Source organism: Platalea leucorodia, assembly GCF_965183815.1.
Source record: "Platalea leucorodia genome assembly, chromosome: 16".
NCBI classification, from domain to species: domain Eukaryota; kingdom Metazoa; phylum Chordata; class Aves; order Pelecaniformes; family Threskiornithidae; genus Platalea; species Platalea leucorodia.
In genome coordinates this window covers 5,841,368-5,868,746 of record NC_138838.1, presented here as the reverse complement: position 1 = coordinate 5,868,746, position 27,379 = coordinate 5,841,368, and the positions used below count along the sequence as shown (strand labels likewise).

The window sequence follows — 27,379 nt, the reverse complement described above, 5'->3', positions numbered from 1 at the left end:
TACCAACCCTAAATCTGTCCTTCACTGTTAGCTTACCGTAAAAGATTCCTTCCTTTTAAACTGTTAATACGGAATTTACAACTGATCCTTCAACATGAATTATACAACATAAGAAAGTTTTATTTTTACCTCAGATGGTTTTCAGGCATTAAATCATTGTAGACGACCTGAGACTGACAACAGTGCGCTCTTTGCCAAATAACAGAGGTAAAACCAACTCAGCAGTTACGACAATTTAGAAAGGAATGAAAATGAGAAGGAAAAAACAGAAAAATTTGGGAATGGAAGCTCGGAGGAGGGAGAGCAAGAGGCTTAAGAGTGGAACTGAGAGGAAAAGATGGGCTGTCTGCAAATGGAGGGAGAAGAGACGGGAGCGAAAAGGAGACCTGTGAGGAAGGACAGAATTACTCAATGGACAGTGGAGTCCACTGAGGCTTTATGTAGACATAGAGCTATTTTAGCGTAACCAAAAGTGGCTTTTAAATGCACCTTACATAAAGCAATGCCAACTTTTATTGTGGACACTTTGAAACTATCTCCGTAAGCCAGGCCGCTTGCCTGCTGTGGGAAGCTATAGGCAACCATAATTTTAAAAAGTAGGTGCCATCTCTGCTGAGATTATTTTGAAAGTCTTGCACAGAACGAACGGACCTGGCCTTCAGAAGTAGCGTCAAGTTGCCAATAAACCACCTCCGACAGCACTGAACTTGAGATACAGCGCGGGAACACTAGAAAAGCCAGGGAGCAGAATTACTCACGGGACAACAGGAGACGCCGGGCAGCTTCTCCGCCGGGCACCGCCCCCCCCGCGGCGGTAACGGGGCCGCGCCCCCGCAGCTCGGCCAAGCAGTTCCCGCTGCCGGGGCAGGACCCGGCTCCCGGGGCCGGCCTTCCCGGGGCTCGCTACCGGCAGGCGCGGCCAGAGCCGCCCGCACCGCTGCGGCCGGGCTGACAGAACCGGCTCTGCACGGCGGGAGCGGCTGCCGCGGCGGCACCGGGCGAGCCCGGCCGACACCGCTCCTTCGCCCGCCAGGGACGGCGGAAACGACAAGCGCGGAAGGCGACGCCGAGGCCGGAGGAGACCGGCCCGGGCCTCTCGCACGGCCGGGAAGCGCGGGCCGGCACCGGGCCGCTGCGGCAGCTGCTCGGGGCTGTGTTCGCGGCACCGGCACCGGCACCCACCGGCCGCCTCCTCGCGTCTCCGCCGCGGCGCTCGAACGGCGCCCCGCCCACCCCGGCTGCCCCCATTGGCTGTGCCCCCATTGGCTGCGCCCCCGTTGGCTGCTTCCACATTGGCTACGCCCCCATTGGCTGCTCCCCCCGTTGGCTGCTCCCCCATTGGCTGCGCCCCCATTGGCTGCGCCCCCCGTTGGCTGCTTCCCCGTTGGCTGCTTCCCCATTGGCTGCTCCCCCCATTGGCTGCGCCCCCATTGGCTGCTCCCCCATTGGCTGCTCCCCCATTGGCTGCTCCCCCCGTTGGCTGCTCCCCCATTGGCTGCGCCCCCATTGGCTGCTCCCCCCATTGGCTGCCCCCTCAGCTGCGGCCGCTCCGCCGGGGGAGCGGGGCCGGGGGTGCCCCGGGGCGGGCGGCGAGGCCGGGGCGGGAAGCGGCGGCCGGGGCGGGGCGGCAGCGGCGGCGGCCGCGTGTCCCGAGAAGTCCCCGGTGCCCCCGGCCGCAGCGCAGCTGCAGGGGCTGTCAGGACGCTGATGGCGACCGTGCCCGAGCCCCGCCCCGCGGGGTCAGGGCCTTTGGGAACCTGGTTTCTCCATTTAATCCTACAAGTCATGGTTTCTCTAAGTAAACTTCACTAGAACTAAAATCCTATTCCTAATGTCAGTGAACTTCTGTACTTTTTTTAAACTGAAATTCAGAGCACGCAGCACCACGACCAGAAGAAACCTAAGCAAATCTCTGGGTTCTTGCCACTGATTTTACTTTGTTATCTGTCACTTCACGCTGCAGAGAAGCAGTAAAGCTGAAGAGCGTTTGACATATTTTATTATAAACGGTCATCAATACAGAACCAAAGTCATCTTTATAAATATCTACAAAAAGCACAAATGCAAGTTAAAAAACATTCTCTAGCATGAGCAGAGGGCTTGTGGCTTTCAGTTTTTACGTTCCATGAGCCTGTTCTTCGGGAAGAAATAATTTTAAAAGGCTTTTTTTTTTTTTTAAAGTATGCTTTTTTAGTGGTTTTAACATTCACTGTGAAAACAAAGCTCTGTTGATTTACCCAACAAAAACGTGAAAAGGTGACACACGACCTTTTTGCCCAGTAAATCTGGAAAATCCCACTGTGGTGTGGTTTTAACGCTAATTTAACTGAAAACGGAAACTAGTCCAAGGCACTTCAAAACTCTCCCGTCTGTCATACTTCTTTGGCATGTTGCCTGCCCACCTCGGAGTCGGCACGAGGACCGAGCAAGCCGCAAAGGCTTCATTCCTGTCCACGCTGGAGAGCTGCTCTCCCCCAGAGCCCGGGTCAAAGCACGCTACAGGCTTCTATTTTGCTTCTATTACAGCAAAATCCTTCAGAGGATTTTGTACCTTGCTCGCTCCCCCTTTCCTGTAATCCTAAATCATGCAAACACACCATCTCATACACAGAACACCCCCAGCTGCTGCTATTCTTCATGAGCAAGAAATTAATCCAGGACTGCCAGCAGAGGCTTTAGCAAGCCTCTAAGCAACTCATTTTACATCTGACCATTACAGACGAACGCTGTCGTGTAACGTGGTTGTTATCTGTGGCCGCAGGCAGCGGTTAAGAAGCAATGTTTTCTTTCTGGTTTAAGAGGACAGAACCATGCCTGTGTGCGCTGCGTGTGTGCGTGCGTGTATGCTGGAGTTGGGGGGGTAGGGTTGGAGGAAAGGCAATATTGCCCTAGGCGTTGAATACTCTAGGTTGTTATTTGCGAAACGGAATTCTCCTTGTCCATCTGCTATTTCTTTTATGCCACGCTCAAGAGAGAAGTGGAATTGAAGGTGCTATCTTCTGGAGTTTTACCTGCATTTTAAGAGGGAACAGCTTTGTAGCAGAGTTACCTGTCACTGCATAAAGCCGTGTCCCCAGCCTAACAGAGATAGGAGCAGCAAATTAGCTTCCTGGGATCTTTAAACACAAGAATATTAAAAATCCAACCTACTACTAGCACCAAAATGACAGCGTTTGCCTTTCCCTACGTTTTTTTGTCTTTTTCAAACATATTTCTGTATTACTGACATGCTGATGTGATCAACACTTCGGGGCGCTGCTCAGCAACACTTCAGTCAGCCAGCCACGCAGTTGAATGTGTAAGCAAAGGGACAGTAAAAAGCAAAAAATAACACTGCCTTCCGTTTGCAAAATGTCACTCTTCCCATTAGCATACTGTACTCGACCCTTCCGGCCGGAGAGGTGTTGATGTTTTTATTCAAAGCGTCGTAGATGATTGTATAGAGACTGGACATAGGTGAAAACGCACATGGGATCTGGCTTGCGACCCATCACCATCATGTCATCCACTTCTATCAGACGATCGCAGTGAGCCATTTTCCTGTAGTAATAATAAAACAGATACAGCAAATCAAGAGTTAAATCTAAGGCCTGCAACTACTTCCAAGCTTCATTTGCTGCTCTGATTTGAGCATCACTGAGGCATTTAAGAAATTCTGAGGTTTATCAGCAACATTTCATTTCACAATGAAACGGTCAGGCTCAGGTTGGAGATAGTTATTTTTGTGACCATGGAATATTCCTGTTCTTTCCCTCTCTTCCTCTATACTGGGATCTGATCCAAAGCCCTATAGGTTTTGTTTTTTCCTCCACTGACTGCCAGTCACATCCCCGATATCTGTAGCGTGTAGCCCAGTCTCACGTTCCTCTGCCCAAGTCTCAGTCAGCAGGGTCATGCGAGTTTGCAAATCATGAGTTTTTCTGGTTATTATATAGGAAGCTCCAAAAGAATGGGAAAACACGAGAAGAGATGAGATGTGCCAATGAGGGCCCGCGTGGCTGTGGATTGTTTGTTCTCCACCACCTCCCTGTCTTCAAGGTGCGAGTGACTTGGGCAACAATCTCAGATGATCAGGTTGGGGAGCAGAAGCCTGACTGAGATCTGGACCAGCAGAAAGGAACAGATCTGCTGAGGCCTAGGATGAAAAGTCCCAAGGGCAGGAAGCAGTTTGATCAGCAGAGCTCGTACTGGGGTGAACAGCAATACCAGAGAAGAGCCTTTCCTGGCACTAGACGAGAACAGTTAGTTTAAAGGCAATCACAGCTATGAAGTAGTCATTTCTGCAGGTAACTCTTACCTAATGTTTCTTACTGTTCTCCCCTATACTCATGGTTATACATAACCTGAGATAGAAAAACACTGCAGCTTTCCTTTGAGAGTTGTGGATAGTTTTACTTTAGAGATCAACCACCTAAAAGCGTCACAGAATCTCTTTCAACTCACTGACAAGCAACAACATTTTTTATATATACATACATGTGTGCGTATAAAAACCTTGTAATTCCCAAACAAATTCCTTTGCTAGGGGCTGTAATAAGGAGAGCCAACATTATGCTAAGAATTTTCAAAGCTTTTCTCTGGAACAGCAAATGGCAAATCCAGTTCTGTAAGTTATTGCTTTAATTTTTTTCTTAAAAAAAGCACTCCGAAAGAACCCCAGAGCTTCAGTGCGGTGCTATCAGTGTTTGAAGCTTTATCAGAAGCTGCAGGAAACTTTAGCCACGTATCCCCACATCCTGTTAGTATTCGGAAAGAGTGTACCAAACCCAGCTGCATACCACGTGGAGTGTTCTTACTGTTACACAAGTCACACAAAACAGCAAGAATCATGTTGATACTGGGTCAAAAAAGTTACTATTTCTAGCTGACAAGTTGATAATGAGCTTAACAAACAAGTTATCATTTAACTGCCTGGTACACTGCATCAAAAGGGCTCAGGACAGTGTGGCTGAGGGTATTAGCTCTGTCCATTTTACAAAAATGCAGTTACCAGGTTGAAATATTGAAAAGCTCTCGGCCTTCATCTAACTCTGCTTACACTGAATTCAACCTTCATTCTTGTTCAACCAAAGCAACATACAGATAGAAGTCAACCCTCCCACAAAACCCAATTCCAAAAGTTAACCTACTTGCTCCCTGCCGCTCAGGGGTCACGTTTTTTTCCAGAGAGGCTGGATGGATATATTAACATGCCTCAAATCCAAATCAGGTATGAAGCAGGTGGGATTGGCTAAGAAACTAGAAGTTGTATGTTCCGTTCCTATGGACTGTCAGTAAACATTGGATGCCTTACGGTCTATGAACTCAAATTTTGTTTTTATGATTGATATCAGCAAATTCATTAAGAATCATTCATTACTTCAAGAATAAAATAATAAAAAAAACCCTAAAAAACAAACACAGAAAGAAGTAGGGTTTTTTCCTCTTCCGCCCAAGCATAACTCGGGCTGATTTCTCAAGTTCAGTGTGTCAGTGCTAAGGCTGGTGAGAATCACAGAGGTGAGAAAGCGGAATTCAAGTACTGCCTGAAGACGGTGAAAGACCTGTGTTCACAGGACTCCACCGAATTATCCTGTGCCTGGTAAAACCACCTCTGATTTCCGACTGCCAAGTCTCCTGTTCTATGCAGTCTCTATGCAGAGCTTTATTATCTTTTCTGGCATGACACAGGTTAAGCTAGTGATATAGAATCTACAAGAAGAATGATTAAACTCTTCACTGCTGCCCAGCTGCAGTAGACTTGAATCAGAAGCACTTCAGAGACATCTAATGTGATACTCACTCAGCCGTGGTGAAGGCCAGCTCAAAGTTCTGCTTGCGATTAGCTGGGTCGAGCTTATTATAATCAAAAGCTTCAGGAAAGAAAGAATGCACAAGAGCACAGAATGCCATCCCATCGTTCCAGCTTGAGGAGAAGTTCTGGAGATCAATGTGCTGTCATGATGAAAAAACCACACATGTTAATGCAGCACGGGGGAACAGGGCTGCTTTTGCTCACTGCAGTTTTCTGCCCTTCTCTCCCACTAACCAACGCAACAGAGCACAGGCTTTATGTTTTTCTTCCCCTCGTTGTATATCCATTACATTATTTGTATTCTGAGAAAAAACAGCATGCTCGGCAATGAAAGCCTTTTGCCTGAAATGCCCAGACGCAAAGCAGACACAGAGTCAAGGTCCCTGATCCGAAGCCCGCTGAAAATACCGGGAAGAACCTTGTCAACGTCGGTGAGCTCCGGAGCAGGCCCAATGCACCCGCTCAGCATCTGCAGAAACAGGGCACTGCTCGTCCCTGTGAAGTATTTACAATTGAAGAACGGTTCATTTTGTGGCTGTGAATAACAGTAGATAAATACTACGCTTGCTTGCTTTGCTTTTCAGTAAGGCCCAATTCAATGCCTGTTTACACACAGGTAAGTAGAAATCTAGGAAGAATTATGCCTACTGCAAAACCTGATTCTTAGAACAAATGCTTATTGTTACTTTCAACTGCCACAGTGAAAAGGAAAATATTTGGGCTCTTGTCTCATGCTCCTTTCCCATCGTATAAAATTCAAGCCCCAGCTTTTCTGGTAAGCAACTAACAGTAATTTTCACTAGTTCTGCTTATGTATACTGCAATTTAGAGTTCAGCAATAATAATGCACATTTTACAATAACATTGAAATACATGTTACACAAAAAAAAACCCTAGGAAAAAAATTTCTCTTTCTCCTGGAAATTGCCTTGGCAACTGCAGTTTAAGGCCAGGTAAAATTACTAAAATCTCAGCTGCTGAATTCTTTTAGCTATTCTATTATTCTATAATATTATGTTATTCTAGCTATTATATTATTCTGTAATTTAGCTATTCTTTTATTCTATGTTACCTCAAAGAAATTAGCTCACTAATACCGTGTGATTCAACCTCAACCATTTACTGCAGATTCACTTGTCTAATACCAGTAGAGAGCACTTTGGTCTGCTGTGTAGCAAAAGGGCCATATTCTTCATGTACTGGCAAAATGTTATTCAGATCTCGCCATACATAATGAGAATGCAAAAATCACAGCCTGCTACTAAGAAAAAAAATGTGTGAGTGTATACTGAAGTCTATATCCATACGCACAAAAATGTAGGCTTTCAGACAAACCCTAATGCATCACTTTGACAGACATACAGAATCTCACTCGTGCAATCACTGACTGTCTTGAAGTGCTGCCCGTGCAAACTGCGATGTTTGCGCTACCCACACAACCCCTGATGACCCTGACGAAGTTAACTCATTGTCTAGCGTGTTTTACATTCACTTTCTGAGTACGCTTTTTTGGCAAATTCTCCTGAAAAAGAGAGAGATAAAAGTGCTAGCATGTCTTCACCTTGTATCCTATGGTTTTTGAGCGACACCAGTCTAAAAGAATTTGTTTAATGCTGCTAGCGCTGGCAACCGCAAAACTCTGTGACCTCTTCAGCTTAGCTCTGGATTCTCCTCTTCCTCTGGAAAATTAAGAGAGATGAGATTAAATTACATTCTAGAAAAACTTAAATCTACATGTCAGCAACATCTATGCAACCTTGCCCAGGTCAGCCCCTGTCCAGGTGATATTTGAGAAACATGTTGCTGAAACTTCAACTTGTTGGTCCTGCAAGAAAAACTCATTTTCATTTCACTAAAGCCAGAATTCCAAGCCCTCTTCTATTTAAATCATACCCCCATCATGGTGCATAAAGAACAGTCCACGCTTTTGGTCCTTAATGAATGGCAATAGAAAGTCACTATATTCCCAGCCTCTTATAATGGCAGAGAAGGCAGCTTTCACAGCCCTCTTTCCTGATAAAAGGCACCTGCTTCTTCAGCTGAACAACTCCAAAGCCAGAGGAATCTGTAGCTGTGAACTTCCAGGGCTCGGTCTGTGAAGTCAGCAAAGCTATACGTGACCTCATGTTGTCCCTTAGCTCAAAATCCTACATTGAGAGTCCTCCTACCCAGCTGTCCTCTGCTGGTAATAATTGTCAAATTAGTTTCCCATTAACAAACCCATTCTGGAGACAAGGGGCGTGACGTACTTTCCACCATCGTGTTCAAGTTTCTCAAAAAGCGCTTTCCTGGCCTGTGCTCCTGAAGTCCGTGGGAGCGTCTGAGACCGCACCAGTTCCCGCCTCCTTTCAACTGGGCGATGTACAGTGGGAGGAGAGGAGCGAGAGCTGGGGGTCACATCACAGTAACTCTCAGCGGCACTGGCGAAACATAACATGAAAAGTATGTGGTTAAACAAAAAAGTAACTGCAGTGCCAGGAGTCAGCATAAAGGTCCAACTGTTGCCTACTCTAAGCCTCCCAAAACAGACATTTCAAGAGGACCTGAATGAGTCAAAAGCAATTTAAGTTAAAATTTTATTGACAGACAACAGCACTTAAGCACAGAAGAGTCTAAGGGACTTTTACAAATGAGACCTAGCTGGCCAAGTCACAAATGCTTTATAGCGCTGAGTAGAACAGCAATTAAACACCTTTAAGAAAAAAGAAAAAAAAAGAAAAGAAAAAAAAGAGTTGTGGCCACATACGAGCACTAAATCCCTTTACTTTCCAACTTTGGGGTGCCTGGAGGGTAAGTCATTTTAAAAATGGAACTTGAAGAGTAATTCAGGCAGTACTTTTGAAATTTTTACTTATAGCGCACAGAATCCTGAACTCATGTCAGTGTTGCTTCCCTGACTGCAAGCTGGTAATTTGATAAAGAAATATAGGATTATATTCTAATTTGTGTTTATTTGAGCCATAAAACCACTTCATCAGCATTAATGAAGTAAGCCACACATCGCATTTGGAAACGTTCCCCATGACAGAGGTGGGGAAACTGAGGCAAAGAGCAGGGACATCAGTGTCGCGCATTCATTTCTGGCACAGACGGAGGTCAGATCTGACAGCAAGTTCTCTAGGGTGCTTAGCGTATCATGACTCAAATATCGAAGTGCTGATGTTGGAACTAACTCAGAAGAAATGTAATGCCAAAATTGGGATAATTTTCAAGGCAGATGCAAGCCCAATTTAAGAGATTTAAATTGGCTGCCCTCCCATTTTTCTTGATGGATATTTCGCATGCTGACGATGCCTGGATATGCCAGTAGTAATTGTGATACCATGTAATCCTACACTAAGCAACTGCAGCTCCGAGTTAATCAAGAATGTGTAGTAGTCCTCAGTCCTCAACAAGGCACTTAACTACAAACTAAACTCTAGGCTAGCCAAACTAAGGATGTTTGACAGCAGTCATATGTTGGTTTCCAAAAATAAGCCCAAAGCACAAATTTCGACACAGCTGAGTATTTTTAAAAGTGTTTTCAAAGGGCCTGACAACTTGCTCCTCCCAACAAAAATCCACTGCTGGCACTGAGAGTTTTACCGACTGACACTGTAACAATGCCGAAAACCACAATTTAAACTCTGCTTTAAACTGCTCTACAAAAGATTTGTATCCCTTCCCATCTCTGTTCCACTTAGCCCTCGGGAAAGCTCACAACCTTTGACGGGCTTAAAATACAGCATCTGGGACTTGCCTGTTCTCGAAGTCAGCAGAATACCTGTCCCTTGAGACTGTACTGACCACAGTGGCCTAACAAAACATCAAGAAAAATGCATACCTTTCACCAGTTTTGGTTCCAGTACTCGTCCCATAGCTCACAGTTGAGACAGACTTAGTGACAGAAGTGTTATTCTCTGTATAAAAGCAGGAAAAACAAGATGCATCAGGGCAGAAACTTCTTTTATCTCCTTTCCTCATATGTTTTCAAACCATTTCCTGATAGATAGCCACGCGTTGATTTTTACTCACCACAGTGAAAAGCTGCAGGCCTCTGTCTAACTTCCAGTATGAGCTAACCAGCTGGGGAGGGATTTTCCCCAGGGGTTCAGTCCCTCTGCAAAATTGTTGCACTGCAGCAAGGATGGTGTAAACATACCAGAAAGGGCTGTGAGAGGATGCCTTTGATAAAACGGCCTTGGGAAGGCTGGATCATTTCAGGCCCTTGTGCAAACCTCAGAAGAGGGCACACTGTCTACGGACATTTCAGTGAAAGGAAGAAATGGTGCTACAGCTCAGCTTACAACAGTCATTCTGGCAGACATAAGGAGTCCTGAGAAGTCTGCCATGATTGAGAGCATAATTTAAATTACCTAATTTCCACCAGGAAAAGTTTTAGTTTGTAAAGTAGAGCAGACTCCAAAGGTTGTAAAGGTGGCTTAAAACCAACTTTGCATCTTCTTCCCCCCACCCCTGAGGTTCTACCTTTTGTGCTTTGCCCCTTAGAGCCCAGCTCTGGACTCCAGTTACGCTCTGGAAATGCAGAGCAACAAAGTGGCTTGCCTAGGTTTAACACACTAAAGCCAAAACTTGTTGCTCATTTATTGAAGGCTCCTTCTATACACAAAGAAGAAAGACTGGCATCTTAGAAGCAATCCAACCTGATCCCTGTCCAAATCACTCTCTGAAAATGCTGAACTCACCCCACTGCTTATAGAAGGGATCCAGATCAACTGGATCAACAAACAATTGCCAGATATTTGTGCAAATCTCAGAGGTTTTAATCTGAGGAGGAGTGTGATTCCTATTCTGGATGAGCTACATCTTTGCTAAACTGACACTTGAGACCACTGTGAAATGCCAGTACATTGTGCAGACAGTAACAGCTTGGTGACATCAATCAGAAGTACTTTTGGATAGAGCTCAACTCATCTATTTCGACTGAAATCGAAAATCCTTAAGGCATTTTGTCCTTTGACACATTCATATATGAAGGAGGCTACTTATTGCTATTCTGCTCAAAGGAATTTGCTTCAACATCCACAGGGTGGGCCCGCCACTTTCCAACTGCTGTTACCTTGCGTTCAGTCACAGTTTTCGCTTGGTCAGCTGAAATCTTCACCGCTCAAACTGTCTGTTCTGCCATGCTTTTCTGGCACCTATTGTTTCCACTGCAGGGATTGCCTAACAGTAGATATGTACACCACTGTGCAAATAAGGATAAGTACCCCTCGCTTGGAACCGATAGAGAATCTGATACAGCAGAACAAGTTTCCATGATACCTGGGAAAATGAATCTGCATGCAGTCCTTTTAGCAATTTTAATATGTGTACCTACTAATCGAAACTACATGCTCACATCTGAATCGGCCAGACATGGAGCATGGAACCCTTCTCAATTTGCGTTGCATAAGGACACGCTGATAGGAACGCTCACCTCCAGTGGTGGATGAACTCGTTGTTCTCACTGTACTTGAATTCCAGGTCTTCACTGAAATACCAGAAAAAAAGACAAAGGAGGCTTTGCTACATTCTTAGCTTTAATAAGATAAAAGTTGAAAGAATAATCTGCAAATAATCCCTATCTCTTGCTGGCAATTCCATCCAGTCTCTCTCTGTAATTTCTGACCCATGTATATAGCCTGATCTGTAAGTGTCACTATCACTAAATGTATACGAAATACAGCTCAAAGATTAATAACCTCAATGAGTTTTTTTTTAAACTCAATTTAGATATAATAAGATATAATAAGATATAAATAAGATTCTGCAATCATTCTGACTTCCGTATATGTGTCAGTCTGCTGTTGGTCATTCCTCCCTCCAAATGACTGTCAAACCCGTTAGCCAAACATCTGCCTAACTTCTCAAGGGGCCTCAGGTCTCGAAGCACTAAAAACTCCTGCAAATTTCATTAAAATAGCTGGCCACGTTGAAGAGATCCTTATTCAGTAACTGTGCTAGAAGATAGGCTGCACTATGAACTCAACTATATTAGGCAGCAAAAATTCTCAGCAGATGTGACATTATAGCTCCACCCAGGACCCCCGATATTCTAAATCAGAGTGTCCCACCATGGGATATGTAGCCCTAGAAGTGAGGTTTCATAATTACCACTAAGTCACAGGACGATCCCCACAGCACCAGTTTCTTCAAGAAAAGAAATGGGACACAGTTTCAGCAAACAAATTATTTTTGTCTCTTTTACCTGACTGGTTGGAAGTTTTCACTGCCATCGCATTTTTGCTCTTGCTCTGTCCCAGCAGGCCAGCAGACGCATTAGTTGTTCCTGTTGAACAGATGGTCTCTCCTGAAAACTTCTCCGATATCCTGGTTACTGCAGTAACGGGAAGGTGGGGCATCTGTAAGGTGACTGCCGGGGCATGGGCTTCAGGGGAAGAGTCTGACATGTGAAAAGAAGTTAGTTCATGGGAGGCTTTTGCCTGACCTAGTGAACAGAAAGAAAAGCAGAGAGGAAGTAAATTTATTTTCAGATTTGTAACAAAATTACAAACCAATTTCCATGCAACAACTTCATGCCACAAGTCATGGGAATTACTCCACCTAGTTCTCCCTGTGGGACGTTATACCATTTACAGCACGCTGCAGAAACAACCCTAGTGTAAGTGATCCTTGCAGCAATCATACCTGTCCTACATGAATCTCAGCAAGAACAACTTCTTCAGGTCATTAACCTACTAGCATCTGCATTTGGTAAGCTCCTTCTCTTCCTCTGTGCAGCCCCCACGCCAAATGCCTGCCGTGGGTTAGGAGTCAGCATTCTTGTTCTTTTCATGGTTTTATGAAACGCTGTGTGCCTCTGTTTTCTCTAAAATGGAGAAGTAAGGCCTTCCTCCACTGAAGGATGATGGAAGCAGACAGGCAGTTTGCAAAGTGTTTTGGGATGCAAGGCTACAATGGCACCCAGAATAGCTGGCCATATTATCACTAGTGCCCCAAGACAACGTGACAGTAATAGTCTCTAATTTATGAAACGCCATAGTGCATGCTTAACAATAAAGTTAAAGTTTAAAAGTTAAACTCCTAATCAGGAAATAAAGTTGAACGGTATCAGTGCGACAGTACAACATCCATGCTGAAACCATGGCAGATTCTATGCTTCCAACATGCGAGAGCTGCTCTGTGACTGCCCGGATCGGGTATTTTACAAGTAGTGCTACTTCATTTCATGCCCCGTTCCTACCTGATGAAGACTGATGCCCATTTTCAATGATGGAAGAACTAAAAACTCTTCTAAACTCCCGTTTGTGGCGGTCATCCAGGTCTACACTCTGCCAGAACAGACAACAGGCAAAAGAGCCAAATTTCAAACAGCAGCAAAAGTTAGAAGAATATCCAGAAACACCTGCCAAGAACAGGTCTTCCTTCTGCTAGTGACCACAATACAAGAAGGGAACAATTCTCTAACCGCAAGAGCCAAACCTGCAAAGTGAGCACTGGCAATACAGGACTTGTATCAGTCCTCACACAGTTGTCCTCACAGACCCCACGCACCTAGGAGGGGTCTTCCACTTTTGTTAGATAAAGGTATCACCATCCACTATGAAGGTGAGAAACAGAAGACTCCAGACAATACTGGATTGATTGAGATTGCATAAAACGCTTAATGCCCTGCAGGTTTTTTTCCGTTTGCTACAGAAAAAATGACATTCTGATAACATATTGTAAAAGCATTGCATAAAGTAAGTATGATCCTAGAACTTTACAGCTGCATTATAATCTGCAACTTCTGTAAGGATTTTTTTTTTCTGGGAAAAGCACCGATTTTTCCCATTATGTTTGCCAACTAATTCCAGAAAAATCAGCCAAGAATTTTTTTTGGTGGTTTTTTTTTTTTTTGGTTGGTTCGTGTGTGTGCGTGCGCATGTGCAAAAAATCACAAGGAACTATGTGATTTTTGGCTGCAGAACTAAAGAAAGAAGAAACTGCTTCACAGACACACTATTACTTCAACTAAAAAAATGCAGCTTCCAAGAAGCAGCATATACAAGCAGCAGAGTGAAGTTCCCTAACACAAAGTCCATGAAAAAGTTTTAATTGATTCCAGACAGATATCTTACTACTACATTGGCCAAAAACGTTATGAATAAATAAAGAAAAAAATCTGTTATGTGCCCTTATAAACATAATCCAAAATACTTATAAACTCAATCCAAACAAGTTTTGTTTTGTTTTTTAAAGACAGAAAGACTGAAGACAGATACTGAAGATTTTATACTGCAGGTAAGTGTAGAAACACTAGAACATAACAGAAAAGGAAAGAGGCAGGGTGTATGCATGTAAGAACTTACCTTGTCTCTGCTTTTCATAAACAGGAAATACGGAGCAAACCGGTGGTTTGATTTTACTTATTTATTCCATAGTTTCATCACAAATTATTAGAATAAGTTATTTATAGGCTGGAAAAATATATCTCATGTAAAATATAGAAACCATATGATCAGTTCAAGATAAATCAACAAAAGTAGTTTCTTGGAACTCGTCTGCTATTTACCAGGCATCTGTTTGCACACATCCAAACATAATTAACAACACCAGACAACAACGCTAACGCACCTTGAGGATTTTTTAGAAGTGTTTGATCTTGTTAGATGCTGCAAAGCGCACGGACTGTTTTAACATCCATTAGTTGAGATAGTAGAACTTTCATTACCTCAAGTACAAATCCCAGTCACCTCCTGGTAACTGTGGTCTGAGATCTTGCTAAGAATTTGTTAACTGGTATTAGATTACAGTAAGGCAGCCTAAACACAATTTTGCCATAGAGTATACAGTTGTGGGCTTAGCTTCTGATCCTCCTAGATATTTAAGTGTCAGACTCCAATGGATTTCCATGGAACACAGGTGCACGTGGCAGAACTTGAGCTACACGCCTATGCTACTAAAGTCGAGGAGAATCCTTCTCTTGACTTTAAGGTTGGGCCCTACGTTCTCAGATCACACAGTATCCAGGCTTTTCAAGACTACAGCATAATTTGGAGAAACCATTAAAGTGTGGTAAAACCCCATTAACCTGACTTCAAGATGAGGACCTACTGCCTTGTAAGCAGATTTCTTACAAAGATATATTACAATAAAACACAGAAAGGAATGGTAGCAAGACATTGAGATACTGTGAACTGTCTTTACGGCTCAGCTTTGATGGTGTATTTTATTATATTGGGTTGTAAACTATTTTTTAAGCTGGGGTCAGATTCTCATGTCAATTTTTTCTATGCTGGGTGAGGAAAAGAGATAGAATCACCTGGATATGGTTTTCAAACAAAAATACAAACTTCAGAAGAGGACTGGAGACTTCCCAAAAACGTGGAAGAGGTAGTCTCAGAAAAGAAGACTTTTAAAGGTTTCTCAGCCAGGAACTTTCATTTAAATCTCTTGCCTGGTTTCTAAGTCAATGATTTTCCTGGGGCTATACATGCACTTACGTGCTCCACTAGATAAGAGCGCAGAGGTTACATGATGAGCCAAGACATGCCTTAGTCTGTTTACCACTAAAATGCATAAGAGAGGCTGCTTTTTTTAAAAAAAAAAAAAAAAAAACAAAAAAAACCCCCACCACCACTCAAACAAACAACCACGCACAACACCATGTTTTAGCACAATGTTGCTTATAGCCCCGTTAACAAGACGGACAGATTTCCACCGATGCCCAGTGAAGGCTTCAGGTGCACCCAAGATAGCTGGGAGTTAGAAGGTCCATGCCACAACTAGGTGCACACACTGCAAGCTCTACAAATCAAATCCGTGATGAAGTTCAGTATATCAGTCTGAACAGGGAGAACTTTTGCTTTGTTTTAATTTTCCTCTATCTTTCTTATTTAAGAAGTAACGAAAATAAACTGGATTGGGGAAGTTGGAACTTTCAGAACTTCTCACTCTTTCCCAGCATCTAAAATTTCCTTACAGGCAAAAGCACTACAGTTCAGCTATGCAGGCTCCACTGATTTTTGTGGGATCTCTCCCATTTAGAGGCTTCATTACAGGCAGGTTTTCAGAAGAGCTCACATCCACAAAGCTGCACTCTTTAGACACTTAATCAGCTTAGGCCGAAAGGAGCGATGAGTTCTTTTGCAAAGCTAGTTTGCAAACTTTTTTCACACAACATCACCAGAAGAACAACTTCTTTAAAATAACATTTGTCTCTCCTGATAATCAAAAATATGTTTTCATTTTTACACCACCTGCTGTCCCCACAGAGAATGCTTCCATACACACACACAGTCTGACTTACTGCTGCTAAACTGGGCCTGTGTCATTGTATCCAGATCTTCTAATTTGTGAAAATAAAATTATGTTGAAACTTTTATATTTGTCAAGAAGAAGGTACTATGCATGAGTAAATTCAGTTATCACTAGCTGCCAGGATTAACTTGAGAAAAGTACACCAAATATTAATTACACGAACCACGCAGAATCAGTGGTTCGGAACTTTTAATGCTGTATTTAGTGTAACTGAGATCCTAGTCACAATTATTGCCCATATCGAGAACTGAAACATAAAGCACAGCTAATGCAGCTCCTGAGAACGTACCCATGGCATACAGTTAGAACTGTTTAGCCATTCGTGTCAGCCATTATGACCTGAATGTGTCGAATGCCTGTGTAGACTGCGAACACGCATCTACTTCATAAGCCAGCGGGGTGGGGGCGAGCAAAACAGTCAAATGAGGTGGTCATTGCAAAGATGGTGTAGTACCCTACCCACTGAACTGGCTTCCTAATGCAGTGACAGGTGCTGCATTGATCTATTTTATGCAAACCTGATTACCACATTTTGGCTAACAGCGCTGGGGAAGAAACTGCTACCAGGCTGGAGGATGAGGAAGGTCGATGTGCTGATAAAACACTGGGAAGATCTGGGATCAGATTCTACCATGCATTTAGGAATGTCAGGCTAAAGTACTTTAAAATTCACTTTGTTTGGAGATGCCAAGCTTCTGACAAACCCATGCATGTAACAATACTTCCTCTGCCAATGCTGGGTACATAGATTGTAAATAGCAGAGGGTCAGGTACCTATACCTGTGCTTAATAATAAGAAGTACTCATTTGCACAACTCATGTAACAACAACATGATGAGGAACCAGTGAAGTTGAAGAAAATTAACACTACTGTTTTACATGTCTTACTCAGACTTGCTGTTAGAACTAATCTCTCTGTAGCTCAGAAGTCTCCATGTAATGTGGGGTGATAATACTTTCCATAGTTGTAGGGCTGCTGGAATTCCTCCTTCATTGCAAACAAGTTAGACCTTGGAGATCCATAACTGGAAGCTGCTATAAAACAGGCACATCACAGAATCATAGAATCGCTTAGGTTGGAAAACACCTTTAAGATCATTGAGTTCAACTGGTAACCTAGCACTGCCAAGACCACCACTAAACCATGTCCCTAAGCACCAAGTCTACCCATCTTTTAAATACCTCCAGGGATGGCGACTCAACCACTTCCCTGGGCAGCCTGTGCCAGGGCCTGACTGCCCTTTCCGTGAAGAAATTTCTCCTAATATCCAACCCAAACCTCCCCCAGCACAACTCGAGGCCACTTCCTCTTGTCCCATCACTTGTTACGTGGGAGAAGAGACCGACCCCCACCTCACTACAGCCTCCCTTCAGGTAGTTGTAAAGAGTGATAAAGCCTCCCCCGAGCCTCCTTTTCTCCAGGCTAAACAACGCCAGTTCCCTCAGCTGCTCCTCACCAGACTTGTGCTCTAGACCCTTCATTAGCTTCATTGCTGTTCCTTTGGACACACTCCAGCACCTCCATGTCCTTCCTGTAGTGAGGGGCTGTGCTGGTTTTGGCTGGGATAGAGTTAATTTTCTTCATAGTAGCTAGAATGGGGCTATGGTTTGGACTTGTGCTGAAAACAGTGTTGATAACACAGAGATGTTTTCATTATTGTTGAGCAGTGCTTACACAGAGTCAAGACCTTTTCTGCTTCTCACCCCACCCCACCAGCGAGCAGGCTGGGGGTGCACGAGAAGCTGGGAGGGGACACAGCGGGGACAGCTGACCCCAACTGACCCAAGGGCTATCCCACACCATATGATGCCATGTTCAGCGTATAAAGCTGGGGAGAGAAGAAGGAAGGGGGGGACGTTCAGAGTGATGGCGTTTGTCTTCCCAAGTAACCATTATGCGTGATGGAGCCCTGCTGTCCTGGAGATGGCTGCACACCTGCCGGCCCATGGGAAGTAGTAAATGAATTCCTTGTGTTGCTTTGCTTGTGCGCACGGCTTTTGCTTTACTTATTAAACTGTCTTTATCTCAACCCATGAGTTTTTACACTTTTACCCTTCTGATTCTCTCCCCCATCCCTCCAGGGGGGAGTGAGCGAGCAGCTGTGTGGGGCTTAGTTGCTGGCTGGGGTTAAATCACGGCAGGGCCCAAAACTGAACACAGTATTCAAGGTGTGGCCTCACCAGTGCCGAGTACAGGGGGGCGATCACTTCCCTAGTTCTGCTGGCCACACTATTCCTGACACAAGCCAGGATGCTATTGGCCTTCTTGGCCACCTGGGCACATTGCTGGCTCATATTCAGATGACTGTCAACCAACACTCCTGGGTCCTTTTCTGCCGGGCAGCTCTCCAGCCACTATTCCCCAAGCCTGTAGCATTGCATGGGGTTGTTGTGACTCAAACGCAGGACCCAGCACCGAGCCCTGTTGAACCCCATACACTTGGCCTCAGCCCATCGATCCAGCCTGTCCCGATCCCTCTGTAGGGCCTTCCTACCCTCCAGCAGCTAACACTCCCACCCAACTTGGTCTTGTCTGCAGATGTACTGAGGGTGCACTCGATCCCCTCGTCCAGATCATTGATAAAGACATTAAACAGAACTGGCCCCAGTACTGAGCCCTGGGGAAGACTGCATGTGACTGGCTGCCAACTGGATTTAACTTCATTCACCACAACTCTTCGGGCCTGGTCACCCAGCGAAGAGTACGCCCATCCAAGCCATGAGCAGCCAGTAACCCAGTAGTGAAAAATCCCATGAATTCAGAAAGAGTAAGCACCAGATCATGAGATTGGAAAGAAAAGAAATACAATTTTTATTTCCTCTCTGAGCCTCTAAGGTGCATGTATGTTATGTCTTCAAGCTTTTGCCTGCAACAAGCTCAAATTGTAGAAGAATGGCAGACAAATGAGATACCTCTCTCTCAAATGGAGATCTCAGTCATCCAAAGTCTTTCATAAAAGCACTATTATCAAAACGGTCATGATAAAAATCATTGGATCTAGGAATGATGTTTATCTGTGAGAGGTACCTCCCTCTCTTATTACACATGCCAGATTAAACTGATGCTTGACTTTGGTGAACAGCAAAACCACCAGTGACCTCTGCAAGGCAAGATTTGATACTCTGTTCCTTGCATATAAAGAGATCATTGATACATCAGACCTGAGGAATGATGAAATGTGTGAGGAAATGCAAACAAGGCTGCTACACGCCAGCAAGAACTGCACATTTACCCCTTAATTCTTCTACTAGCAAGCCACTGTTTGCCAGATAGCACAAGTATTCTCTATCTGTAACTGACCCTGCAGCTTGAAGAAAAAGCCTTGAACACCATGAGCGTATTAGGAAAGCTTTCGCACATGGAATAATCACTGACGAAAAACACTAGAAGCACTTTTCACAGAACCTTTTCTGAAGCAAGGCTGGATAAAAATGGACAGCGGGGAACAATTCTACCTTGGCAGCTTCAGCAGGTGCCCATGGCTATATCACCGTGAATTAAAACAAACCAAACCACAACAACAAAAATAATCTAGGTAGGGATCAAGGCAACCTCAGAATGTCACCACTCCAAAAGGACACTTGCAGGAAGTGTAACAGAATAACAAGAAGGAAATGGAACTACCAGACTTCCTTTATCAAATATAGGAGTTGAGATGGTTTAGAATCATAATACATAATGCCAGGTGTCTGCTGGATCACTTAATCTCCCTGCCTGTAATACCCCAGGTCATTACGTCTCAGGCACATAATTACTCCTAGGTTATTCCTAGGTTGACTAACTGCTGCCTTCAAGTCACTGCAAAGAGATACCAGTGGGGAATATTTGTTTAGATCTTCCCAGGTGGCCATAGCCAGCTATTCGTCCCTCTGCTGCTTTGACTACGGCAGGCAGGTTCTCTGCAGCGGCCTGTCCAGCAGTCCGTCCACATTGCACAGAAACTCTTCTGACAGTATAAAAGCTAAACACCCTTACGGTATTTTTAGTCCTCCCTGTTTGCAAAGGCATCACACTCAACCAGAAACACTATGGAAAGATCATAAGCAATAAAGCTCCTGCCAAAATGTAAGATCTAATCAACAAAAAAGGTCAAAACTCTTCCTTTCTCACAATCACAGGCAGGTAGGAGAGAAACCTCAGTGACTGCAAAGGATGACAAACAGCAACAAACTGCTCAGTGAGAGATAAATCCTCAGTAGTGCAGCCATGGCTCCGGGATCCTGCTTTAAAATTAATTCTTCAAACATACCCCTTTTTCCACCTTTGCGAAAGCAGCTCTCAGATTCTGGCCTGGTTAGAGAGCCAAATTCAAGTTTGGCATCAGAATACCAGGAAGACTCACCACCAAATCACAGTGGCTAATGGCCATTTAAAATTCCACCTAAATCAGCATTTAGACTATTGTACACCAGATTTCAAGGACAACATAGCAGAGAATGCCTGAAGATTAGAATTAAAAGGAGATGTGTGTCCTTACTTCTGAACTATGCTTGGAACTCCCTGGCTTCACTTTTTTCAATCAAATTACCTTGAAAAATAATCTAGCAATATTAGAAAATAATGGTTCGTACACTGATGATACTCAGAATCTCCAGTATCCAATCTGTAAAAGATAGTCTTAACTCTTATCCCAAGCATTTTGCTAGAAATGTTGAAGGCAACAGAACCCAGCCTTTTGTTGGGATAAACGCTGCATTGACACACAGTAAAAAGGAACTCACCCCATAAATCTTTTCAGGAGAAAAAGAGCACATCTTGATTTGCTACTATTTCCAGGTCAGTGTTATTTGCTCCTCATATCTCATACTTACAGAAGTATTTACTAAGGCTAGAAGTGTCACCAATTTTATCACAGGTACTCACTTATCTGCAAACATACACAGTGCCATTTATGGTACTCTGTTTCAAGTGCTCTGGTCATATAACCAGAAACTGCAAGCAACTGAGGCAACACTTTCTTCATAACAGCGAAGCTGGGTGAGCGGCACAGTGACCAAGGCTTGCGCGTTAGCCATTTGAGCACAGCCACATCAGAGCCTCACCCACAAAATCATGTTTTCACTGCATGCATTTGGTGCGTGTAGCTCTTGCTGCATCTCCTGTGATTCTCAGTACTGAAATTCCTTCTCAGTCAGCTATGCTAACTCGGGAAGTTGTCCAGCCTTCCGGGGAAAATCACTGGGAGGGCACTGAAGAGCTATCAGTACTTAAGTGATCGTCTCTGAACCCTCAAAGCAAAGCAGAAAGGTTCCAATCCAAACAAAATCTCATTCTGTGCTTTAACGCAGACCGATACCTAAAGCTGGATATTGCCGTAACCTCAATGCAAGACTTTTCACAGAGCATGAAGCACACACTACGATGTCGGCAGCGGTGATGGAGCAGGTGAGACGGTGCGAGGGACCACATGAGCTTGTCCCTTCCATGTCGCTCAGATCACTTCGGTTCCTTGCAATACGAACAAGCGTGGCTGGCTCCATGGAACAAAAAGGAACAGATCTGGAAGTTGTGTGTATGCTGCTTACCTTTGCCACGTGGGGGAAAAGGCAGCAGTTGCCACGACTATGTTGGAACAATGCAGCAAGCAGCAGCTTTACCTTTTCACTTGCCCAGCTGCGGGAAGCCTTATGCTCCCATTCTTGAGTCAGTAGGAATGAAAAGGGCTGTAACACAATACAGACTCTCCGCTCATTCCCACCAATTTAACTCTGAATGAGTTTCATTTCCAAGCTTTTATTTTCCATCCCCAAAGCCTGGATGGACCACAGACAGCTTTTCATGCTCCAACAGTCTTAAAGACCCCTTAAGACACAGCTTAATCAAGATTACACGAAATAGGCTGTCATCTATGAAAGCCAAGTCTCTAGTATCGCACAGTTTTATGTGACTGAATCACAGTGTACTTTCTGGCTGCCACCTCCTGGTGTCAAGGATTGTACAGGCGCTCTCAACTCTTTCCACAGAGCCCGACACATAGAAAAAGCATTACACAAAACGTCTCAGTACCAGATGAGCTTCCCACTAACTGGGGTTTCCGTGCACCGAGTTACAAGGCTCCACTTATGCTGCAGAAAAAGTTTTATCACTGGGAAGAATGTGCATGTTTGTGCTACTTTAGGTCACGGAGACCATGACAGCTTGCGCGAGGCCCACCTCTCAGGGACGAGCTGCAGCAGTGCGGGACAGTGGTTGCGCAGCAAAACTGTCGCGCTGCAGGATGCTAAGTCACTATCTTAGGAAAACATGTTACTGCCTGCTATATGCTGAGCTGTTCTCCTTTGTGAGCTTGCCAACTGGCAGACAGCATTGCTGGCACACAGATCCCCCTGAACCGAGGCCAGAAAGGATACGCAGATATTCACATACATATGTATATTGATAGCTGAGACTGCCTCCGCTTCTCTTCTTACCTCTAACCACACTGAACTGACAGGTTGCGACCGCTCCAACCAAGATCCCAGTCTGACCAAGCAGTGCCACGATCAGGAACATCTCCAGGTGGCATCGGGGCCAAGGCCACTTCCCAGCGCACCTCCCAAAAGCCCCTGACCCTGCACTGCAAGAGAGGAGCCCCGTGCCCCTGCACGCTCCCTCAGGCTAGCGCAGAGCCCGGCAGCACCCGCGAAGCCCCGGCCCACGCACCGCCGCGGCCCACGCACCGCCCCGGCCCACGCACCGCCCCGGCCCACGCACCGCCGCCTCCCTGCCCCGGCCAGCACTCACCTGGCTCCGGCCGGTGACCGCTAGCTTGGCGTGGCTGGAGAACCTGCCGCCGGCCGAACCCTGCCCCGGGGAGCCGGGCCCCGCGGCCGGGGGGCTCCCCGCCGCCTCGTCCGCCCATTCCTGCGGCAGCCCCGCTGAGCGGCCGAGGGCCTCCACCTGCCGAGACAGGCGCTCCAGCTGCGCCCGCAGGCGCCGGTTCTCCTGCTGCAGCTCGGAGACGGTGTGCGCCAGGGGGCTGGCGAGGCGCAGCACCTCCTCCACCTGCTGGCCCACCCCCTGCTTGAACACCTGCATGTCCCCGTGGATCTCCCGCACGACGCCCCGCAGCGTGTCCTCGTAGCGCCCCAGCGCCTCGCAGACGCTCTGCGCCTCCCGGCCGCTCAGATCCTCCATCGCGCTGGCCATGCCGCCCGCCCACGGCGGCCTCGGGAGCCGCTAGCGGCAGACGCCCGCCCGCCTCCCCTGCCGCCGCCGCCGCCTCTCCTCCCCTCGGCGGGCGCCCTCTGCCTCCCGGCGGCCCTAAGCCCGGCCCCCGCGCCCGCCGCCCCCCGCTGCCGCCGGGCCAGGGCCCGCAATCGTGGCGCGAAGGCGGAGCCCGGCGGGGGGCGCCGCGGCCCTCGGCAGGGAGGGGAGGCGGCGGGGAGCGGGGCGGCTGCCCGGGCTGCCCCGCTCGGCCCGGTGCTCCTGCCCAGCGGGAGATGTAATTTCAGGCGGTACCGGTGGGAGAGGGAGGGAGAGGGGGCGGGGGCAGGGGCTGGTTCGCAGCTGCCCGGGGCTGTGAGGGCCGGGGGGGGGGGGGGGGGGGGGGGGTGCCGCGGCGCCGGTGCGGGGAAGGAGCGGGAGCTGGGGGCCCGGGAGGACTGGGAGAGGGAGAGAGGGGGTGAGTAGCTGGTCTCTCCCGGGTTGCTTGGGTGATGAGGCCAAAGTAAGCACAGCTTATCTCTTCCAGGGGGACCACAGAGGCAAAGGGAGAGGAGAATTGTCCCTGGGAGCACGGAGACAGAAGTGCACACGCGTGCGCCTTTAGACACGCGTGCTGAAGGCTCACGCGTCCCTTCACGCACGCAAACTGGTACGCACACCCGCCGTGCTCACCCTCACGCTCAGGAGTTCCCCACTGTGGGCTGCGATTCGATGGGCGCTAATACTGAGCTGCCAGATCATCCCGCAATGTGTGTGCAGGCGGGATGAGAGACACATTTCTGTCAAACTGGCCAGAGCCACGACAGGGAATGCTCTTGGGTTTATTCTTTATTGCCTACTGCAGCACAAGACAATACCTCGTGTATAAATCCTCACAGGAAAAGGAAATCTGGAAGATACTTTAAGCAAATTTACACCATCAGAGTTAGCCTACATGTGTTCAACACTTTGTCAGGTACCTACAACTTTTTTGGTACCATACAAGATTTACCAGATTACTGAATCGTTGCATCTCTCTCCCAGGAACGCTGCGTTGACATGCAAAACTAATTCACTTACACGCTTACGAGCATGCCGAGACTCCCAGATGTTTGCAGAACACTACAGAGAGAATCCCCGCAGGTCTGTGTCAGAGCCCTCCAGGGGTGAAGCAGGACAAAGATGCACGCTGTAATTGAAAGCTTTTTGCATTTGATAATTTTTCTATGTACAAACTTACACTCCTCTATCGACATGTGTATGTGTGTGTATTTGTATGTAATATTTACCCATTTAAGCTACTGATAACTTTAAATACCAACTTATCTCCTTTTTTTCCAGTATCACTGTATGCATTCCTTTTCCTTGCCCTCCCTTTCCCTTACCCCAAGCTCTTTTGTGGGACCTATTTTACAGCATTGAAACACTGCTGTAGAAAAATGCCAATCTCTTACAGGATAATGACTGCTTTCTTACAGAAAGGAGTCATCATTTAACAGTTGTCAACAGTTGTTCTCTTAAGACGCAGCAGCAAATAGCTGAGCCTGTAAATCTAGAATGAGCAGGGAAAGTTGGAGAAATTCTGCCTCAACTTTTAACCCCTCCTCCAGGCTGCAAAGGGTTTAAGTCAGGATGTGTAAAACCCTAGAGCAATAATAACAGAAGTCAATTACCACTTGCTTATAGGTCATTTTTTAACATATACAACCCTATCTAACAATAATACATATATGTGTGTGTGTGAATGTTAAAGTTGACAGCTCACAGCTATTAGCTAATGGTACTAGTACCGTAATTCTTTGGAAAATATTCCTCCCTCCATGGTAAAGATTTCCATTTTTACAATATTTTTTCATTACTAGGGAAAGCTTATACTTTCTCACAGAATATTAATCTAGTTGAAGGTTCAGTTTTCTGACAAAAGGTCAGAAAATTTTCAACCCTCTCTCAGCAGGGTGTAGCAGAGCCAAGAAAATAAAATTATTTTGTTCTTTCCAGACTCAACAACCATAGAATAATCATAAAAACCTAGTATTTTTAAAACTGCCTCTCATTCATGCATTTAGAACAATTTACAGTACAGGTTAGGATACCAACAATTCAGATTTTCTAATTCCTAATTTTCTAATATTTCAGAATTCCTAATCTCGCAGCCAATTTAAGTACAACTTTCACTCTGTCTGTCTCTCTGCCCTGCTGCAAACGAGGAATTGGCCTTGTGCTGCACTAGTCTGGAACCACACCCACCCTTCTGTTCCCCTCTGAAATCTCCTCCTTTTGAGCTCTTGCAGCTGGACACAGCATGGGAATGTATTAGTCTTCAAAAGCCTCTCAAAACGGGTAGTATCGTAAGCAAAGACCAGAAGTGAAGCCCAAACCAAATGATACGATTCAAAGATGCAAGGACGACGCTCGGATTCTCCAAGCTTAAATTTCCCAAAGAGATTTTGATGCCCAAATCACACTAGGAATTTGATGTTCAGCTCTCCTTCCCTCTCTCTGTCCCAGTGTCTGATGCTCTTTTCCAACAAAATCCTATCAGGAAAGGCGATTTCTTTTGAAGTACAAGCGATTAAGGACCTCTTTTCAGGTCTGAGCCACAGCCCAAAGACCAAGATCAATGGGTGTTTTTCTGTTCATGGGATCTCCATAGTTCCCTGAGCGCTCATGTTTAGATTATGTTTTAATTTTTAGATCATGTTTTGAATCTTTTTAGAATCAATATCTGGAGTACTAGAAAGAAAGAAAAACTATCCTAGAACAGCAGCAACATGCCATTTCATGAAAACAAACTCTTGTTTGTTTTCTTCCATTTCTCCAAACAAAAGGCTTCTTGACATTTGTCTGCTATGATGAAATAAACTCTCTTCTGGCAGCAAGAAAGAGGTCCCAGTTATCATGTCTTCAGGCAGAATTTAGAACCTTGAAGAACATACAGTTCCAGCTAAATTAGCTGGTAACACAGCTTGGCTGGACATCATGGGGAGGATGAACAAATAATATCAAAAATGTGCTGTGGTTACATCAGGATTTCTAGAGGAAGGATAGCCTGACTGGAGATATTTGGCATGTGGGAAACCTAGACAAGGACTATAAAATCCTCAAAATCTCATTTGGCAAAATCTCCCAGCAGGAGAAGAGGAAATAACCAGAAAAACCTGACTTAGGATAACCCTGTCAATATTCTGCTAGCAATGGACCAAATATACAGCCTACAGTAATACAATAGTTTGAACAATTCCTGTAGCAATATCACGTTTTTTGTAAGGGCTTTATGGCATTTCTAGGGTATCTAATCTACCCTGCCAGCAAAGCAACAGCCATGGAACATATTACATTTCACAGCCCATCTCAAATAGCCAGTTTAGCTGTCCTAAGGCAAGGTTCTGCTCGGAAAACTGTCATTGAAAAATGGTATGGCCAGGCACCAAGCTAAGGAAAAACCAGAAATGTTTCAGTCCAGAACAAAATACTCTCAATTTACGTATAGAGGAGTTCAGAGTTTGTCTTGAAATAAATGCCAGTCCAACATGCTCACCACAGCCTTTGATAAACAGGTTTGGGTTCTTTCCATCTGGTGCCCCACCGGGAGTGATAATGTACAACAGGCTGCAAGATGCCCATTTTGTCTTCTGTGTAAATCCACTGCCTTCAGTGGTCCTGGTCAGGAGCTGTGGACTGGAGCAATATGAGCCACTGCTCCTCGTGCAAGTATGAATAATCCTTTTGAAAACTGATCTGTGCCCCGTAGAACAGCTAGGGTATGCAGCAGTTGCACGGTCACTTTCCCAGCATTGCCCAGGGAAGTTCATCATATTTGCATTTCTAAGCAGAGAATAGAAACGCTTCCACAAGTCTGTTGAGATTCCTGCAAAGATGGGAAAGGGAAGAAAGAAAAGAGGGCAGTCTGTCTCATTTGACTGAGGGACGGGAAATAACACTGTGTTACCTAATCTATTAAATGTTCCAAGCTTTATTTCACATTAAAGCTCAATGCCAATGGTTTTATATGTGTGTGTGTTTTTGTAAAAACCTGTGTAGCTGCTCTGGCAGATCTGCACTGATCCATTGCATAATTATTTTTCCTGGTGGTTCAAATCTCTGACATCAACACAGTGCTCTAATACGACGATACTAGACTACAATAGTTTAATTTGCAGTGCTAAGCTCTAAATATTTTTCCCTGTGGTTGGAGAGTGAAAATTGGGCACATC

The 27,379-nt window shown here is 45.4% G+C and overlaps 1 protein-coding gene across 1 annotated transcript; it reads right to left on the bottom strand.

Annotated features, from left to right (window-relative positions):
• Window positions 1–1,988: 1,988 nt before the first annotated feature.
• On the bottom strand, window positions 1,989–23,219 carry SMTNL2 (smoothelin like 2). Its single transcript, XM_082328026.1, has 9 exons — window positions 22,764–23,219; window positions 12,981–13,068; window positions 11,985–12,224; window positions 11,214–11,267; window positions 9,618–9,693; window positions 8,044–8,214; window positions 7,356–7,473; window positions 5,783–5,934; window positions 1,989–3,540 (listed from the first exon to the last, which is right to left on the bottom strand). The coding sequence occupies exons 1-9, from the start codon at window positions 23,166–23,168 to the stop codon at window positions 3,414–3,416; spliced, it is 1,431 nt and encodes a 476-aa protein (XP_082184152.1). The 5' UTR covers window positions 23,169–23,219; the 3' UTR covers window positions 1,989–3,413.
• Window positions 23,220–27,379: the final 4,160 nt, after the last annotated feature.

What these genes read in the sequence shown, in the direction of transcription:
- SMTNL2 (XM_082328026.1), bottom strand. Translation starts at nt 23,168, where the DNA reads ATGGCCAGCGCGATGGAGGATCTGAGCGGCCGGGAGGCGCAGAGCGTC. An exon ending in TGGGCATCAGTCTTCATCAG is followed by an intron (nt 12,225 to 12,980) that starts GTAGGAACGGGG and finishes TCTGTTCACTAG; the next exon opens with GTCAGGCAAAAGCCTCCCAT. An exon ending in GAGTTCATCCACCACTGGAG is followed by an intron (nt 9,694 to 11,213) that starts GTGAGCGTTCCT and finishes GCTTTTATACAG; the next exon opens with AGAATAACACTTCTGTCACT.